General features: G+C 42.6%; 1 protein-coding gene across 2 annotated transcripts; it reads left to right on the forward strand.

Annotated features, from left to right (window-relative positions):
- The first annotated feature begins 1,045 nt into the window (after positions 1-1,045).
- Positions 1,046-7,753, forward strand: LOC127598456 (MOB kinase activator 2). 2 transcript variants are annotated; one of them, XM_052062337.1, is made up of 5 exons: positions 1,046-1,459; positions 5,163-5,302; positions 5,387-5,483; positions 6,293-6,417; positions 7,157-7,753. In XM_052062337.1, the coding sequence occupies exons 1-5, from the start codon at positions 1,383-1,385 to the stop codon at positions 7,411-7,413; spliced, it is 696 nt and encodes a 231-aa protein (XP_051918297.1). In that variant the 5' UTR covers positions 1,046-1,382; the 3' UTR covers positions 7,414-7,753. The 2 variants fall into 2 exon arrangements, with proteins under 2 accessions (XP_051918297.1, XP_051918296.1); XM_052062336.1 differs by lacking the exon at positions 1,046-1,459 and adding an exon at positions 1,496-1,689.
- Positions 7,754-18,524: the final 10,771 nt, after the last annotated feature.

Below are 18,524 nucleotides of genomic sequence, written 5' to 3' on the forward strand. Positions count from 1 at the left end.
AATATGTTTACCTTGAGGGCAGGTGGACTCATAGATTACAGAGCTTCTTGTTCCACATTATCGACCGCTGCTTGGATGGCACTTGATTTCCCAGAGAAAGTGCTAAAGTCTACTCCTTTATTTTTGAATATTTTTAACCTGTACATAGACAAACGGAATGAGATGTGCTTGCATACTGTCCCCTTATTTTTGTGCTAAACAATTTAAAACAGTTTCCAGGTATGCGAAAATTAGCCTGCGTTGAGGGTCGGTCGCTCCCCCGCCTTCTCTCTACTCTTACACTCATGTTTTCACGGCATGCAGAATTCGGCCTGTTTTGAGGGGATGGTCCTATCTCACGCAAATGAGCAACTGCTCTGCTCCACTGTGGAGCCAATACGGAGTCAGGCTTGTGTTCTCTAACAAAAAGCGAATGCGCCACCTGTTGATCCCGCAGTCGAAAGTGAATGTGGACGATCAATTGTATGTCGTTTATCAGAAGTTGATCTGTCTTCCTAATACTGCAGCTCTTATTTTGGGATTTGACATGCGCAGCCTGGCGGTCGCTTGAAAATCTTAAGATTTTCACTTAGCCTCGCTAACAGGTCATGGGCATGAAACGGCTTTAATAAGCATATGTAACTGATGTTTAAGAAATTGCTTTTTTTTTTCATTGTACTGAGCAGCCAATCCTTGATGTACCTGCTGATATTTGTACGAGGAAGGTTTGAACTGAGTTTTGGGGCATATTTAAAAAACAAATTTGCCCTAAAATGTTTTGTAAACTTCTACAGTGGTATTTGTTTTTGATGTTGAACTCAACCGCAGAACTGTGAGTCAGGTCTTGCAAACCACAAGTACACGATGCCATCATCGGATCAAGTTTTACAAACAACACTGATTGCTCTGAACATTTTGTTTGTCCATCCTCTCTTTTCAGTCACTTTTACTTTGACATGTGCATCTGTTCCTCACACACACACACACACACACACACACACAATCATGGAAGGCGAAGGGGTGGAGTTGAGTTGCGTATTTCAACTAGTGTTGGAGAAACCTGCCTGTCCGCTCAGAACTTAGGAGGCGGGCGCTTGTGGGGCGTGGGACTTCAGACAAAGAAGACACACTCACTCACTCACACACACAGAAACAACGCTCACGCGCACACGACTGGAGTCGACAGCTGGAAACGATTGTCAACTCCTGGGACTATTTTTTTTTTCTTGCCCCCCCGATCCTCCTCAAAGGCTAGCAAAGTTGTCAAAAAAGGGGGGGAGGTGTGTGCTTTTCAGCTGTGTTTATCCATAACTTGTGTTAGCATATGTTGTGCGTAAAAGTGCATGCGTATTAGTGTGCTCGGGATGGAAAATAGGGGCTGGCTCTGCTCTTAGCTCTCCGCCATGGGGGGTTGCCATAGTTACCCCACCGCCACCAAAGGGGACAGCAATGCACCTCCCGACGTCTGCGATGGCAAACTGTAAGTTGTGCTTTTACATTTTCCTCATAAAAAAACAACAAAGAAGCAGGAATGCGCTCCAGATAAGAGCTTATGTGTGCATTGCATATTTGCGTGATGGCATCAGTGGATTCCTCCGGCAGACGAGTAGGGCGAAGCGAAAGCAGGGAGCTGAAGTTACTGTGCAAATGTTTGCTCTTTGAATACATGCTGTTGATTCCAACCCTGGCGACAGGACAGCAGGCAAAAAGGTAAACATTCGTCACCTCCACTTGCGGCGTGTTTATGCACAAACACACCAGCTGTGGGTGCATTGTGTGTTCGTGCACCACGAAAGGCCCTGAGGCCTCAAAGGGGTTGAAGGCAAAGAAGTCCAGGCAGGACAGGATGTTCGCTTCATTTCCTTCTACCAAGTAGCATAGTTCTTTGGGGGAATTTCCACGAAGGGGGCCCAAAATGGGCATGGTGGACTGATCGTTAGCACATCTGTCTCACAGTCAAGAAATCCCAGGTTTGCCCTCTTTTGTGATGCAACCTTTTTTTTTTAGATTAATTAATTAGATCAAATGTCAAGTGTGCAGCATGACTAAAAGAGGGACGACCTGCCTGAAGCATTGAGTGCATCTGTTGAATTTAACATGATAGTGGCAGCACGGTGATGCCGTGTTGAGCACATCTGCCTCGCATTTCTGCGGGTTCCAGGGTCGATTCTCATCATCTGTAGAGTTTTATATTCTCCCATTCTTGTGTGGGTTTTCTGCTGTTAGTCTGACTTCCTCCCATCTTCCTTCCAATCCCAAAACATGCATGCCCCAGCTCACCTGCAACCCAAATATGGAAAAGGGCATTTAAAAAAATGGACGGATGGGTATTAAAAAAATAATTACAGTGCTTTAGGAATTTGTTGTCTTCAAGGGTAAACATGACTTACTCTGTCGAATCATACAGAATACTCTATAAGTACAGTAGTTCCAGATTTATTCATTTTTTTAAGAAGAAAAAAAATAAGCCATCAGAATACATTTTATGCAAATGATTTGACACTATTTTTTTAAGGGTCAATTAACCCTTTCAGGCACAGCGGTTATCAGGTTACAGCTTATCATTATTGGTGCATGATAGGGTTAAAGATGACACTCAAACCTTGTGCTATGTAGTGCCTGTCAAATTCATTTCCGAACCGCTTTTATCCTCACTACGGTCGCGGGGGTGCTGGAGCCTATCTCAGCTGTCTTCGGGCAGTAGGCGGGGGACACCCTGAACTGTTTCGCCAGCCAATCGCAGGGCACACAGAGATGAACAACCATTCGCGCTCATACTCACACATAGGGACAATTTAGAGTGTTCAAACAGCCTGCTATACATGTCTTTGGAATGTGGGAGGAAACCGGAGCGCCCGTAGAAAGCCCACGCAGGCCCGGGGAGAACATGCAAACTCCACACAGGGAGGCCGGTGCCGGAATCGAACCCACGACCTCTGCACTGTGAGGTCAACGCGCTAGCCACTGGACCACCGCGCTAGCCACTGGACCACCGGGCCGCCCCCTGTCAAATTGACCAGTCCAAAAAAATATGACAATAATAATTTTTTAAAAATGGACGTTTATCTAAAACTCTGCTGCTTGCCTTATTTCCTGTTTATTGTAAATGTAAATTTTAAAAATATTTTTTAATAGATTAAATATATGCACCTGGCAGTAACACACAAATGTCAAATTTACAGTATAGCTACTTCCTATAAGAAAAGACTGAATGAGCAATTTTACCCGTTGTGCAAATTGTTGACCAAACGATGACAAGCTGATTTAAAAAAACTTTTTTTTTTAATGTTGATGATTTAAACCTATTGACGGTCACATACGTTCATCCATGAATTGTTTGAGTGTACCAACGAAATCAACATAGCATGTGGGTTAAAACACAACAATTCATTGATTGACTATGGGGGGGAGCAATCGATCAAGGAAATGTACAGTTGCCAGAGTTGCCTGTCCCTTTTGTGTACCATTTTGGTCACACTATTGTTGGAGGCCTTTGAGCACATTTTTGGGGGCTAAAACACAAAATTCAAAGATACAGTAATACCCTGATTTATTGTAGGCGGGAACCACTGGAGCCAAATAGTGTTGTCATATCTGTAGACCGCTGCTATATAAACTAAAAAATATAGCCGGTATAAATCTATATACTAAGTGACGGCTAATAACTCGGGAAACTTATAAGTTGAGGCACTCGGAAGTCAAGCTAGCACAGTTAATACTTTTCATTGCACAGCACTGATTCATTTGGTACTAAAAAGACTTGCGATTCAATTGTGAAATTAAGACTTTGGGAGATTGAGCCCCGCGTGAAGTCTGCCTAGTACCACAAATATGTGACATATCTAAGGCGAAGAATCCCAGCAATTCCAGCAATCTACATTGTTGCATCCGCTAGATAGCGATCCAACAGCACGTTGTTTTCTTGTCACTCACAATGTTCTCTGTTGGTCATAATAGACACGAGCTTTTTTTTTCATCAGATAATATAAAAAGTTAATTCGAAGTGTGTCTCGCTTATATGGTATCCAAATATTTAGAAAGCCATACAACAGGGGAAACACAAAACAGGTCGGCATATATCGCTCAAAGAAAGTTGAACTGAAATGCACTGCTTGGTGGAAATGTGGATTAATCTCACGCTCGGTAATTTTGCTGACCTTCAAGTTGGGCTTGGACCATTAGACTAATTATCGCTGGCAGCACGAGCCCCCACAGAACAGATAGGAAGCGGGAGAGGTCACAGCAAGTAAACGCCCAGCTGCTGTCTAAAAGCAGTCGAGCAGCTGCACCATTCCATTCCAAATAATAGAATTACAGTGGTACCTTGTCTTACGATTTTAATATGTTCTGTGACCAAGCTTGAAACAGGTCCATGTCCCCCGCGAATAGGGGAAAAGCCGCATATAAGCGACGCCCATTCGTATGCGGACAATTTAGAGGGCAATTTAGAGTGATCACTTAACCTACTACGCTTGTATTTGGAATGTGGGAGGACACCAGAGTACACGGAGAAAAACCCACGCAGGCACAGGGACAACATGCAAACTCCGCACAGGAAGGCCGGGGCCCCGAATCAAACCCGTGACTTCTGCACTGTGAGGCAAATGTGCTAACCAGTCGACTACCGTGCCACCATATATCAAATCAGATTTGCCAATTGAAATTTATCGAACTGTATAAGATAAGAAAACCTTCATTTGTATCACAATGGAGAAATTCCCAATTTACAGTCGCAAAATTATGAAAGGGAGAAAGTGGAAGACAAAAAGTATATAAATAAATATAAAACATAAAATATAAGCATATTCAAATGGGTAAGTGGGGGTGAGTCCATGTTTTCAGGACTGTCTATTCAATCATATCCACCGGTCCATTCCTCTATTTTGTAAACTGCTTATCCTGTTAACGCCGTTGTGGCGAAATGCCATCAACTGGATTCCTCAACTCTACAGCCCGAAGACAGCTGGGATAAAAGAATACCAATAAAAAATATGTGTGGTACTTCACTATATGCAGCAGGACTCGCTCCCTATTCTCTGCAAATAGCAAGGTTTACCGTCATCGCCCTGAACTGAGTGTCAACATCAACATTGCACAATTGCCACTAGATGCGTCATTACCGAAAGAGAGCAAAATGTCTCATCTGCTGATTGTCTCATAATCCCGGCACTGATCTTCACAAGGGGGATCAACAACAACATCCTGGAGACGCGTCCGTACCTCCATCAGGAGTACGCGTGCCAGCACATCAGCCTCATGGACATGCGAGCGCTCACGTCGCTCCCGCCCGGCGTGGACAAGGCCGAGTGGTTGGCCAGCAACAGTGAGTAAACGCTTCATTTTCAACCACTGAAGATGATGTGCCGTTTCATTTGCCCCCCCCCCCCCACCCCCCTCCTCTCCACAGCCGTGTCATTTTTCAAGCACATAAACCTGTTCTCCAGCGCACTGTCGGAGTTCTGCACTCCCAGCACCTGCCCGACCGCCTGTGGACCGGGCGACACGTGAGTTAAGAGCACCGCACTGTGAAATGGAGTTGTCAGATAATATGGTTATTTATGGTGTCATTATTTTGTGAGGTGAACCTTTCAAAGTCATGTGTATTTTATGCGTACTGCTGCTGTTGCTGCCACCCCATAAAAAGGTGAAACCCAGTAAAGCTTCATGGACATTTTTAAAGAGACATACAATAAAACCTCACTCTATTTATATCTATCTACTGTCCACTTTCCAGAATTTTTTTTTGTCCTTTCTGTAGAATCGACCCCTAGCTCTTTTGTTGAAAAAAAAAAATCAACGCCATAATGATAATGATGATAATAACAGAGTAATAATAATAATTATACAGTGGAGCCCTGCATACACATGGTTAGGCAACTATGGATTTACCTCATCACAGATGTTTAAAAAAAAAACAACAAAAAAGAATAAGAATATTTCCAAATAATTTGAAGGAGGTAACTCCAATTTTTTATGGGAAATGCTCTTTGGCGGTATGTCGCTGCCTATTGAAGTATTTGGGGAGGTTTGGGGTGAGAGTCCAAGCGATAATGTTGTTTTTTTGTAAATTACAGGTACATTTCCCCACCCCCAAAAATGCAATTTACACTCCAGTGGAATTTATAGCCCTGTACTGACTGAATTGTGATGTGACCATTCGGCTTGTTCCAGGACATAATTTGGGAAATGGGTCGTTCACAAAATTTACTTGGTGAATTTCACTTTGTGTCCAAGCAGTCCAGAGAGCCACCTACTTTATTTGGATAATTTTCCAAAATATGTCCCTTTGACTGATCTTGCTTTCTACCCTTAGAGTTTATGTTTGGACTGATGACCATGGCAGGAAGCTGAAATGCTCAGCTCCTTTGTACTTCGACTATGCCATGTCCTACATTCAGGACCTCCTTACGGATGAAGAGGTGTTCCCCACAAAAGCAGGTACAAGTCCTGAATGTACACAGCAACTTTCACTGCACTGCTCATCGCCTTTTTAGGTGCTGTTTGAATTTTAGGGGTCCCGAACTTGACCTCCCAAAACTCAATCAGTGGCGCCCCGTCGGAAGTGAAACAAAAAATACCCCCACAAAATTTGTTACGCTAATTGACACGAAATAGTGTGATAAAATATGGAAGTCTATATTGGGACACACACACACACACACACACACACAGTATATTTATATAGATATAAATAGGGATCGGGAATTTCCCAATACACACACACGCACGCACGCACGCACGCACACACACACACACATTTTGGCCTGAAGGTGCCAATTTGGGTGAATTCCAGGGCTTGAATGAACTCCTATGATGAGCCCCAATCGTAACCAAGCATCAAAGACAGATGGGGAAGATGATAAATCATGAAACCTTTTTGCCGACGTCATGTAGGCTGAGCTATTTATTATGTGGGCAGAGCATTGCGTCAATGTTTGAGATCATAATCGCTTTGTGTTCAACTAAACAGGCCCAGATTCCACAGAGTAATTACTTTGGTGAGTAAAGTGAGACAAGAGGATTATTATTACCGTATTTATACTCTGACGGTTTTGTTTGGTGGTGTGCCATGAGATTTCTTTCATGTAACATGTGTCTTGACTCAATGAATGTTGGCATGCACGGCACCGGGGAATGTGCCCAAAACCCCTCTCAAGCGTTTACCTTTCAATCTCAGGCTCGGTCTTTCCCACCGGCTTCATCTTCCTGGTGCAGAAGGTGTTTTTGTTGCTGTTCAGGACTCTGGCCCACATCTACTGGTCCCACTTCAGGCAGACGCAAGCGCTGGGACTGCACGCGCACCTCAATACTCTCTTTACGCACCTCACGCTCTTCTGCCGGCAACACGCGCTGCTGGATGCCGAGGACATTGAACCACTGCAGGACCTTATCTTGGCGCTGGGATTGCAGGGAGGAACCTATGACAAGAAATGACAGCAAGGATTACCTGGGAAGCCGTGCTTTGGTCAACAGTATCTGGCTCTCATCGTGTAGTGTTTGCCTTTTGATCTGGTCATGAAAAAGCCAAACCATTATTTAATTGAAAAAAAAAAAAACGCACGGGATCGAAGGACTTAAGTGACAATCGAGTTGAACCTGCAATCATGTTAAACATGTACACCCTCCATAAAGTATGATATAACATTGACAAGACTGCATGATACGCACACAGTATATCCTCCGCTGAATGATGTATGGAATGACTTAACTTTTGTTTATATGCATTCTTGTGCCAGAAACATTTGTGTTTGAAAAATAAATAATACGTGTATAACTCTTTTGCCTGTTTAAATGCTAAATTGTCACAATGGTCATCCATCCATCCATCCATCTTCTATTAGGTTTGTTGTCATTAGGCTCACGGGTGAATTGGATCCCATTACAACTGACTTGGGGAATAGGCGGGGTACACCCTAACCTGGTCAACCAGTCAATCACAGGAAACATAAAGACAATCGATTCACCTACCATTGTTGTGTCCATGGACCGGCAACCCGAGGCCAAGGCCAAGGACTTGAGAACTTTTCCGAGGCCAAGGACAAGGACAAAGGACTTGCCTCCAAGGCCAAGGACCAAGGACTGATTTTGAAGCTGAGGCCTAGCCGAGGACATGTATCATGTAACAATGCTATCATACCACTTGGCAGGTCTTCATGATTTGCAACACCCCTCCATCATAACCCCTTGCACTCCCAAACGCTTGAATGAAGTGTTTTTATTCAAAGAGTAGAACAGTCGGGGTACGTGTTATTTATACTGAGAAAAACAAAAATAAAAGCATATGATCTACATTTATGAATTAATGTTTTAGTGCAGTAGTTTCTTAATATGAAGTAAATCAACACTCAACAGGCATGACGTGGCACGGAAGTTGAGAAATGACTTTGCATAGAAGTCAATCACTGAGTGCAGAAAAAGCGGTCATCTCTGCAGTGATAATTTTACAGTTTACTGGCAGCGAGTCCCAGGGACCATGTATAGGAAGACGTTTTTAGCCGAAAAAAAACAACCATGTATAGAAATGCGTTTTTAGCCGAAAAAAAACAACCATAGTGAGGCGTTTTTGGACGAAATTGTTAGCCGAAAAAAACAACCATGTATAGTGAGGCGTTTTTAGCCGAAAAAAAATTCACTGGCTCCCCATTCATTTTAGAGTTATTTTCAAGATCCTCCTTTTTGTTTTCAAATCTCTGAATAATCTCGCGCCACCTTACCTCTCTGAGCTCATCCGCCCCTACACACCTGCCCCGCGCCTCAGGTCTGTGGACCAGACTTTGTTAGAAGTACCAAGAACTAAACTGAGGCTCAGAGGGGATCGAGCCTTTTCTGTTGCTGGTCCCTCTCTCTGGAATGACCTCCCACTGAACATTTGGCAAGCCTCCTCGCTGCCCATCTTCAAAGCGCTCCTCAAAACTCACTTGTATTCTTTGGCATTCGACTCAGCATGACTTAGATTTGTTCTTGATTTTACTGTTTGGTGCTTTCTACCGCCTTTATTACCGATTTGTCTTACAGTTTATTGTGCATGTTAAATTGCTCCATATTCAGCACTTTGTATGCAGCGATGGCTGTTTGAAAGTGCTCTATAAATACTGTTGACTTGACTTGACTTGATAATAGTAAGGCGTTTTTGGACGAAAAAAACGACCATGTATAGTAAGGCGTTTTTAGACGAAAAAACGACCATGTATAGAAAGGCGTTTTTAGCCGGGAAAAAAAAAACAATAGTAAGGCATTTTTGGATTAAATTTTTAGCCGAAAAAAACAACCATCTATAGTAAGGTGTTTTTAGAAGAAGAAAATGACCATTTATAGTAAGGCGTTTTGCCGAAACAAATAGGTATAGGTCTAATTTTTTTAGATGAAAAAAACGACCATGTATAGTAAGGCGTTTTTAGACGAAAAAAACGACCATGTGTATAGTAAGGCATTTTTAGCCGAAAAAAACAACCTTAATAGTAAGGCGTTTTTGGACGAAATTTTTTGCCGAAAAAAACCCCCATAATAGTAAGGCGTTTCCAGCCGAAAAAAACGACCAATTATCGTAAGGTGTTTTTGGCCGAAATTTTTAGCCGAAAAATAATGACCATGTATAGAAAGGCGTTTTTAGCCGAAAAAAAACAACCATAGTAAGGCGTTTTTGGATGACATTTTTAGCCGAAAAAAACTACCATGTATAGTAAGGCGTTTTTAGCCGAAATAAATGACCATATATAGTAAGGCCTTTTTTGCCGAAACAAAACGACCATATATAGTAAGGCGTTTTTAGCCGCAAAAAACGAACATGTATAGTAAGGCATTTTTAGCCGAAAAAAACAACCATGTATAGTGAGGCGTTTTTAGCCAAAAAAACAATCATAATAGTAAGGCGTTTTTGGACGAAATTTTTTGCCGAAAAAAACCCCCCATAATAGTAAGGCTTTTTCCAGCCGAAAAAAATGACCATATATCGTAAGGTGTTTTTGGACGAACTTTTTAAATGAAAAATAATGACCATGGATAGTAAGGCGTTTCTAGCCGAAAAAAACGACCATGTATAGGAAGGCATTTTTAGCCTAAAAAAAACCAACCATAGTAAGGCGTTTTTGGATTACATTTTTAGCCCAAAAAAACTACCATGTATAGTAAGGCGTTTTTAGCCGAAATAAATGACCATGTATAGTAAGGCATTTTTAGCCGAAAAAAAACGACCATCTATAGTAAGGCGTTTTTAGACGAAAAAAACGACCAAAAAAATGACCATATATAGTAAGGCCTTTTTTGCCGAAACAAAACGACCATGTATCGTAAGGCGTTTTTAGGCACAAAAAAAAAAAAAAACGACCATGTATCGTAAGGCGTTTTTAGCCGAAAAAAACGACCATGTATAGTAAGGCTTTTTTAGACGAAAAAAATGACCATGTATAGTCAGGCGTTTTTAGCCGAAAAAAAACGACCTTTTATAGTAAGGCGTTTTTCGACGAAAAAAAAACGACCATGTATCGTAAGGCGTTTTTAAACAAAAAAAAAACGACCATGTATCGTGAGGCGTTTTTAGCCGAAAAAAACGACCATGTATAGTAAGGCGTTTTTAGACGAAAAAAACGACCATGTATAGTAAGGCATTTTTAGCCGAAAAAAACGACCATGTATAGTAAGGCGTTTTTAGATGAAAAAACGACCAAAAAAACGACCATGTATAGTAAGGCATTTTTAGCCAAAAAAAACGACCATGTATAGTAAGGCGTTTTTAGATGAAAAAAACGACCACGAATAGGAAGGCGTTTTTGGACGTAAAAAACTACCATGTATAGTCAGGCGTTTTTAGCCAATAAAAACGACCATGTACAGTAAGGCGTTTTTGGACGAAATTTTTAGCCCAAAAAAATTACCATGTATGAGTTTTTAGCCGAAAAACAACAGCCATGATTAATAAAAAAAACACAATTCCACTTCACTGTGTGGTTGTTTGGCTCAGAGGTAGAGAAAACATGAACCAAACCAGCGGTTGGGTGCTCAATCCACAGAGGTTGCAACCATATCCCTTCTTTCTTTGACAACCATGATAAGTCAGGCTTATTTAAGTCCTTTTTTTAACGCCTTACTATACATAGTTGTTTTTTTCGGCTAAAAATGCCTGACTGTCTTAGGTCGTTTTTTTCGGCTAAAAACGTCTTACTATACATGGTCGTTTTTTTCAGCTAAAAATTTTGTCCAAAAACGCCTGACTATACATGGTCGTTTTTTTCGGCGAAAAACGCGTTACTAGATCCATGGTTGTTTTGTTTCGGCTCAAAACGCCTTTCTATACATGGTCGTTTCTTTCGTCGAAAAACGCCTTACTAGACACAGTCGCTTTCGGCTAAAAACGCCTTTGTATACATGATCGTTTTTTGGAACAGTCCGTTGTACCTGCGGGGTCCAGGTGGTTGGGTCATTATATGTCACGTATGCAAGATGGTGGTGGACCCCAAAAAAGCAGGCAGGAGAGAGGAGCAGGGTGTATTTGAAGAATTGTATTTAAAACAAGAAAACTAAATCCTAAACAAACAAAGTCCAAAGCATCAAACAAGAACCATGACTAAAGCTATAATCTAACAATGAACTAAACATGACAGAAAACAAGAGCAAACAGCAACACACATGACAGTAGCAAGAAGCAACAATGACCCGACAATGAGTGTTCGGGCTGGGAGTCCTTTGAAAGGCCTGATTACTTATGACCAACAGGTGTGCAGCTGCCAGGGGAGCCCGACAGTGGTCCCTAATGGTCGTTTTTTGGGCTAAAAATTTAGTCCAAAAACGCCTGACTATACATGGTCGTTTTTTTGGCTAAAAAAGACTTACTATACATGGTCGTTTTTTTTCGGCTAAAACACTTTACTAGATCCATGGTTGTTTTGTTTCGGCTCAAAACGCCTCTCTATACATGGTGTTTTTTTTCGTCGAAAAACGCCTTACTGTACATTGTCGTTTTTTTTCGGCTAAAAACGCCTTACTATACATGGTCGGGGTTTTTTCGGCTAAAAATGCCTTACTATATACAGTAAATATTCTCTAGTACGGACTCGTGTTTGCGCTGTCCAATATGTCCTGATAACAGAAATTCCTCATTTGGGAAATGAGCATGGTACAAGTCAATGAAACTGCAAGTATGTTGACAAAATGCACGTGTAACAACACAATCAATAAAATACAAATATATACTGTCCAAAAACTCCAAAGACTATAACAAAAACTGCAATACAGGTGCATCCCAAAAAAAATCACAACAGTAAAATACGTAGAGTATTTTAATGTTTATTTCTGTCTAGGGAAAAAAATTTGTATTTTGGATTGTTTTGTTGGATGCATTCTTTGGTTTATGACAATGTTTGCCTGCGTGTCATACAGTTTTCTGGCAAGTTGCAAGTAACTGTCCTGTTGATCACCGATGTCTGGTAATTCTTGTCCATACTGAAGGATTTTTGTTGCCATTTGCATTGCTTCCTTGCTGGATGGTGGCTTGTCATCAGCAGTTGAATCGATGCCTTGTTTTTTAAAGTTTCGTAGAGTTGCGTCTTTCCGACTCCAAGTGTCTGCTGGATCTTTTTAACTTTGTGTCCAGCCTCGCTCAAACGGATGCATTTCACTCGCTCCGCTCCAGTCTTTACAGTTCTTCAACGTTTCGATGCGATGATCTACACGACGTAAGTGAATAAATAATAATAAATAATCTTTCGCAATTACAGTAAAAATGCACGGCAATAAAAAGTCGCTTACATGTCTTCGTTTCGAATCTGATGAATGAAAATGGCGAAGCGAACACGTTTCTTCGGTGATGTTGAGTGTGTGCTGCTTTTAAGCTAGTGCCGCGTACTCCAGGACGTAAGTGAATAAAGTTAAAATCATTCACAATTACAGTAAAACGCATGGCAATAAAAACTCACTTACACGTCGTCATTTAGAATCTGATGATCGAAAAACGCAAAGTGAAAACTTGTTTCAGCGTTGTGTCTTTTCCTTCGCATCGGGTGGGCGTTGTGTGTATTTAAGCTCCTGCGGCATTACACCTCCATCCGGGTTACGGGTAGTGGAATTTCCGCTTACGCAAGTTCCGGTAACACGTTTTTTATTCCGGGTGAAGGATATTCCTTTCCATAGAATTCCGTGGATGGGAATATTTACTGTATATGGTCGGGGGGCTTTCGGCTAAAAACACCTTACTACACATGGTCGGGGGTTTTTCAGCTAAAAACGCCTTTCTATATATTTTCTCGGCTAAAAACATCTTCACAAAACATTTCATGAAGCACCTTACATTTCCTTCAACAAATGTGCAATTCACTTTTATCATTCACATATATGCTTTGCAACTGATCCCATTGATTGTACAAACTTTAACAAGTAATTGGTATTGAAAAATATAATAATAGTACATTTTATTTAGGCGGCCCAGTAGTCCAGTGGTGAGCACGTCGGCTTCACAGTGCAGGGGTACCGGGTTCGATTCTAGCTCCGGCCTCCCTGTGTGGAGTTTGCATGTTTTCCCCGGGCCTGCGTGGGTTTTCTTCGGGTGCTCCGGTTTCCTCCCACATTCCAAAAACATGCATGGCAGGATGATTGGATGCTCTAAATTGGATGGATTGGATGCCCTAGGTGTGAATGTGAGCGTGGATGGTTGTTCGTCTCTGTGTGCCCTGCGATTGGCTGGCAACTGATTCAGGGTGTACCCCGCCTACTGCCCGAAGACAGCTGGGATAGGCTCCAGCACCCCTGCGACCCTGGTGAGGATTAAGCGGTTCGGAAAATGGATGGATGGACATTTTATTTATAAGCACCTTTCAAGACACCCAAGGACACTTTACAATAACAAAAACCACAAAATTGTGGACGAAGGATTAGGGGCTCTAATCCCTCATTGTATCTGAGGACCGGGCAACCCAAAGCCAAGGCCAAGGACTTGACTCCGAGGCCAAGGACCAAGGACTTGACTCCATTAAGGGCTTTCGGCTAAAAATTTAACCCTAACCCTAACCCCTAACCCTAAGCCTAAACCCTAACCCAAAACTCTAAACCCTAACCCCTAACACCTAACCCTAACCCTAAACTGTAACCCCTAACCCTAATGCTAAACCTAATCCTAACCCCTAACCCTAAATCTTTAACCTAAACCCTAACCCAAACCCCATAACCCTGACCTAACCCTAACCCTAAACCCTAACCTTAAACCCTAACCCTTAACCCTAAACCCTAACCCTGACCCTAACCCTAACCTAACCCTAACCCTAACAGTAAACCCTAACCCTTAACCATAAACCCTAAACCCTAACCCTAATCCTAATCCTAAACCCTAACCCCAACCTTAACCTTAACCCAAACCCTAACCCCTGACCCTAACCCTAAACCCTAACCCTAACCCTAACCCTAAACCCTAACCCAAACCCCTCAACCCAAACCCTAAACCCTAACACCTAACCCTTAACCCTAACCCCTAAACCCTAACCCCAACCTTAACCTTAACCTTAACCCAAACCCTAACCCCTGACCCTAACCCTACCCCTAAACCCTAACCCTAACCCTAAACCCTAACCCAAACCCCTCAACCCAAACCCTAACACCTAACCCTAAACCCTAACCCTAAATCCTAAACCCTAACCCTAACCCTAAACCTTAACCCTAACACTAATCCCTAACCCTAACCCTGACCCTGACCCTGACCCCTAACCCTAACCCTTAACCTCTAACACTAACCCTGACCCTAACCCTAACCTAAACCCTAACCCAAACCCAAACCCTAACCTTGACCCTGACCCTGACCCTAACCCTAAACTTAAACTTAAACCCTAACCCGATACCCTAACCCAAACCTCCAACCCCTAACCCCTAACCTGATACCCTAACCCCTAACCCTAAACCCTGACCCTAACCATAACCCCTAACCCTAACCCCTAACCCCAAACCCCTAAGCCTAAACCCTAACCCCTAACCCCTAACCCCTAACCCCAACCCCAAACCCTAACCCCTAATCCTAACCCCTAACCCCTAACCCTGACCCTAACCCGAAACCCTAACCCACACCCCAAACCCTAACCCCTAACTCTAACCCAAACCCCTAAACCTTAACCCTAAACCTAACCCTTAACCCTAACCCTAAACCCTAATCCCAAACCCTAATCCCAAACCCTAACCCCTAATCCCAACCCCTAACCCCTAACCCTGACCCTAACCCAAAACCCTTACCCAAACCCGTAACCCCAAACTCTAACCCTAACCCCTAACCCAAACCCCTAACCCTGACCCTAACCATAACCCCAGCCCTAACCCTAACTCTAACCCTAAACCCTAACCCTAACCCCTAACCCCTGACCCTAACTCTAACCCTAACCCTAACCCTAACCCTAAATACTAAACCCTAACCCAACACTAACCCTAACCCTAAACCTAGAACCCTGAACCCTGAACCCTAACCCCTAACCCTAACCCAACACTAACCCTAACCCTAAACCTAGAACCCTGAACCCTGAACCCTGAACCCTGAACCCTAACCCCTAACCCTAACCTAAACCCTAACCCTGACCCTAGCCCTAAACCTAACCCCAAGGCCGAGGACCAAGGACCGCCCTTCGGTCCTCGAGGCCAAGACTGGCTTGAGGAACACATCACTGTCACCTACATGTATTTTACAGTCTTCAGTGAATCGAGCCACATAGTTTTGGGATCGTGGGAGGAGCGTGCTCATTATAAGATAAGATATCCTTTATTCGTCCCACACTGGGGAAATTTACAGCCTCCAGCAGCAAGAATGTATGTAGAAAGAAGAAAGAGAAAAAAACAACAAACTACTATTACTACTAAGCAGTACTATTTACAATTTTCCTTCACATCATTTAATTATTATTATTATTATTATGATTGTTATTTTTTATTCATCAGCCTGACAGCAGTCGGTAGGAACGAGCGTCGGTATCTCTCCTTATTGCAGCGCGGGTGTAACAGTCTCTGGCTGAAGGAGCTACCAAGTGCTGTCAGGGCGGGCTGGAGGGAGTGGGAGGCACTGGCCATCATAGCTTTTAGCTTAGTTAGCATCCTTCTGTTGCCCACCTCCTCCAGAGTGTCAAGGGAGCAACCCAGGACAGAACTGGCCTTCCTGACCAGTCGCTCCAGTCTCTTTCTCTTCTCAATGCCATAATGGATGGCCGAGGCCACCACCGAGTTATAGTCTTAGTTATAGTCTTAAGGAGTGACCCCTGAACCCCAAAAGACCTCAGTTTCCTGAGTAGGAAGAGTCGGCTCTGTCCTTTCCTAATCAGGGTGTCCGTGTTTGTAGACCAGTCCAGTTTGTCGTTCAGAAGAACACCAAGGTCACCCTCTCTATGTCCATACCCTGGATGTTCATCGGTGCTGGTGAGGACTTTTTCCTGCAGAAATCCACAACCAACTCCTTAGTTTTCCTAGGGTTGATCTGGAGGAGATTCTGCTGGCACCAGTCCACAAAGTCCTTTGTCAGTCCCCTGTACTCCCGATCGTCCCCTTCTGTAATGAGGCCAACAATCGCAGAGTCATCGGAGAACTTCTGAAGGTGGCAGTTTGGAGTGACGTGTCTGAAGTCATTATTGGTCAAACGCCGCCGCCTGCTGGCAACAATGTATATACTATGAGGTATATTCATACCAGTAGTAATGTGTATGTTTGCAATCCTGCATTGAAGAATGCTACCAGCGATGGAAAACAGGCTGACAGGCATAGAATAAAAAAAATGACACTTATTGCAAAAACAAATGAAAATAGAAAACTAGAAGAAAACACAAGGGAATGTTCGCCGCAAAGTTGTTTTGGGTGTTTAACCCTTGGGTCCTTCAAATGAAAAAAACCCTAAGTTACGCATTTTACAATTTTTGTAATTATGTATTTTGTGTTATACAAACATTATTTTTTTTCAAACACTCAAAATGTTCAGAGGCATCTGTGCTATCCATACATATATAGTTTTTATTAGTTCTTTGGGATTTTCTATTCTTTATTTATTGCAAAAGGAAAAGAAAATTTGTGTCTGGAGGTCCCAACCAAGCCCTACTAACAATCCCGACCGCACGTGTTCATGTAAAATGCATTGGTTTGAAGCCTCCTACAAAAAGGCAAACTCATTTGCGATCCTCTGGCGCCACCTAAAAGTTGCACAATTGGAGTGACCTCAACCCAACAACAGTGGCATGCTTACGTCTGTCCAAGCGAAAACAAAGCGATTGACGTAAACATCGCGTGAAATGCATGTTTACACATTAGGTTTACGATGCATTCAAAAATATGAATTATAATGGGTCTCTATGGTGCAAAATATGTAAATTGTGAAGATTATGGAATCAAAACCTTTTTTATTATTGCTGCAATGCCTGAGAATTATCAGCCGGTGACATCATGAAATTTAGGCCATTTTAGAACCCCCCCATACGTTTCAGCTGTCTCGTGTTTTTCCGAATGCCTTTGCCTTTGATTCAAAGACATAATTTTACATTTATCGCAAGCTGTGGACTACGAGGGATAATCGCATTAACGTGAAGAGACCCACCTCGTAGGTTACCTTTTCATCAATATTTTGTGTGTGTAGTTGACAGTAAATCCCGAGACTCGTTGCAGTAAATCCCGAGACTCGTGCGTACACCCTTTTGCATTTAAAGTAGTTATTTCTGTTCCAGGCGCTGGCACTGGCGTCCCAGTGTAGCTGGTCATGTGAAGGCACAAAGCCACAACAGCGGCGTTGACACGCAATTTGGACATGGTAATGTCTTAGAAAGTTGGAAAAATTAGCCCATTAGCCCAAAACACGTTTTTCCCATCGCTCCCCTAATGAGCCTAAAATGAAAGTAATGCTAATCTTTTTTGCCTATGATCTCCAATACGATGCCCAAGTATGATGTCACGGCTCAGCTATTTTTGGGGGGGTTTGGTCCCGTTGAGGTCTATTTCGATCAGCAACGGGGCGGTACTGCATAAAATGTCCACCTCATTGGATGCCTGAAAATTGGTGGATTCATCATTAAATTATATTGCACAAACACAATAGTCATGAGAATACGTTACAGTAGAAGAATGATTATTGCAAAGAACATTTTTACTTGATCTATGGGATTAAGTTTTGTGGTAGTTTCAACCAGAGCAAATTACTGTATTTACATTTCCAATATTTGCTCTGGGGCTTGTGGGGTGATTGTTAGAAAATAGAAACTAATCAGAAGAGGACCAAAAAGTGAGCTTAAGAGTGTAACGCTGCAAAGTGCTGAGTGAGAGACACCCCACAATTCAGCAGTTTAATTAAAGGCTGAAACCCCTTTCGTCGAGTACGGGACGCCCTTCTAAATCTGCTTCACAGTCTTAGCTCGTCACCTGTGTCCTCCGTTTGATACTAAAACACTGAACGGGAGACTATGGCTGGGAATCAACTCAAACATGTTCAAACTTTTTGTTTGAACTTACAAATAAATACACGTCGTCTCCAATACTCCCATTTTATAGGTTACACCTTTTTATATGCATTTTATAGAGTCATTTTCACCTTCTCGGGCTGAACATTTGGAGGCCAGAAAACA

This window comes from Hippocampus zosterae, chromosome 3, assembly GCF_025434085.1.
Source record: "Hippocampus zosterae strain Florida chromosome 3, ASM2543408v3, whole genome shotgun sequence".
In the NCBI taxonomy this organism is placed as follows: domain Eukaryota; kingdom Metazoa; phylum Chordata; class Actinopteri; order Syngnathiformes; family Syngnathidae; genus Hippocampus; species Hippocampus zosterae.